Raw genomic sequence first — 1,318 nt, 5'->3', positions numbered from 1 at the left:
CAATGACTATAATCATCACAACACAAAACCTTTATCTGGTAGTTGTAGCACTGTTTGACTTTTCCAATTTGATCTTTGTTATTACAGACCAATCCAACTGAGACATCGCATTTAACAACTTGCCCAACATTTTCAATACTGATATCAGGGAATTCCTCAGCTCTGCACTCAATATTCTGTGGATGTTTACACATCTGTTTGCCCTTAGCTATAATATTCTCATATGTCTCTTTGTCTCCTCCATCTAATCCAGAACCTGGAGTATCAACATCAATCCATGGTGTCCATCTGCATTGTGGTTTACAGCCTGTAAAAGTAGTTGTTGGTAGAGGAGTAGTGGTTGATTCTGTAGTTGTAGTTACAACAGTAGTTGGAGTAGTTTCTGTAGTTGCTGGTACAGGAGTAGTAGTTGGTTCTGTAGTTGTAGTTACAGTGGTAGTGGGGGTAGTTTCTGTTGTTGTTGGTACTGGAGTAGAAGTTGATTCAGTAGTTGTAGATAGAGTAGTAGATTCTCTTGTTGTCAGGTTTGGAGTAGTAGTTGATTCTGTTGTTGTAGTTAGAGTGGTAGTGGGTGTAGATTCTGTTGTTGTTGGTATTGGAGTAGTAATTGATTCTGTATTTGGGCTAGTTGTGGTAACAGTGGTAGTTGCTGTAGATGTTGTAGTTGGTATTGGCGTAGTCGTAATTACTTTGGTAGTAGTGGGAATGCTAGTTGTAGGAGACTCTGTAGTTGTTGGCACAGAAGTGGTACTACAGTGGCTGTAATCATCACAACACAAAACTTTTATTTGGTAGTTGTAGCACTGTTTGACTTTACCAATTTGATCTTTGTTATTACAAACCAAGCCAACTGTAACATCACATTTAACAATCTGCCCCACATTTTCAATGCTGATATCAGGGAAATCCTCAGCTCTGCACTCAATATTCTGTGGATGGTTACACACCTGTTTGCCCTTAGCTATAATATTCTCATATGTCTCTTTGTCTCCTCCATCTAATCCAGAACCCGGTGTATCAACATCAATCCATGGTGTCCACCTGCATTGTGGTTGACAGCCTTTAAAAGTTGTTGGTATAGGAGTAGTGGTTGATTCTGTAGTTGTGGGTGCAGTGGTAGTGGGTGTAGATTCTGTTGTTAGTATTGGAGTAGTTGTAATTACTTTGGTAGTAGTAGGAATGCTAGTTGTAGTAGATTCTGTGGTTGTGGTTACAATACTAGTGGTTGTAGATTCTCTTGTTGTCAGTATTGGAGTAGTAGTTGATTCTGTAGTTGTGGTTACAGTGGTAGTGGGGGTAGTTTCTGTTGTTGTTGGTA

General features: G+C 39.5%; 1 protein-coding gene across 1 annotated transcript; it reads right to left on the bottom strand.

The window, feature by feature from the left end:
- Nucleotides 1–5: 5 nt before the first annotated feature.
- On the bottom strand, nt 6–1,313 carry LOC140321522 (mucin-5AC-like; the record flags this gene model as incomplete). Its single annotated transcript, XM_072398237.1, has 1 exon — nt 6–1,313. A coding segment is annotated over one exon (1,308 nt), but the record flags the coding sequence as incomplete, so codon positions are not given.
- Between the last annotated feature and the right edge of the window lie 5 nt (nt 1,314–1,318).

This window comes from Pyxicephalus adspersus, unplaced genomic scaffold (genome assembly GCF_032062135.1).
Source record: "Pyxicephalus adspersus unplaced genomic scaffold, UCB_Pads_2.0 Sca6759, whole genome shotgun sequence".
In the NCBI taxonomy this organism is placed as follows: Eukaryota; Metazoa; Chordata; class Amphibia; order Anura; family Pyxicephalidae; genus Pyxicephalus; species Pyxicephalus adspersus.
This window is presented reverse-complemented; position numbering and strand designations above follow the sequence as displayed.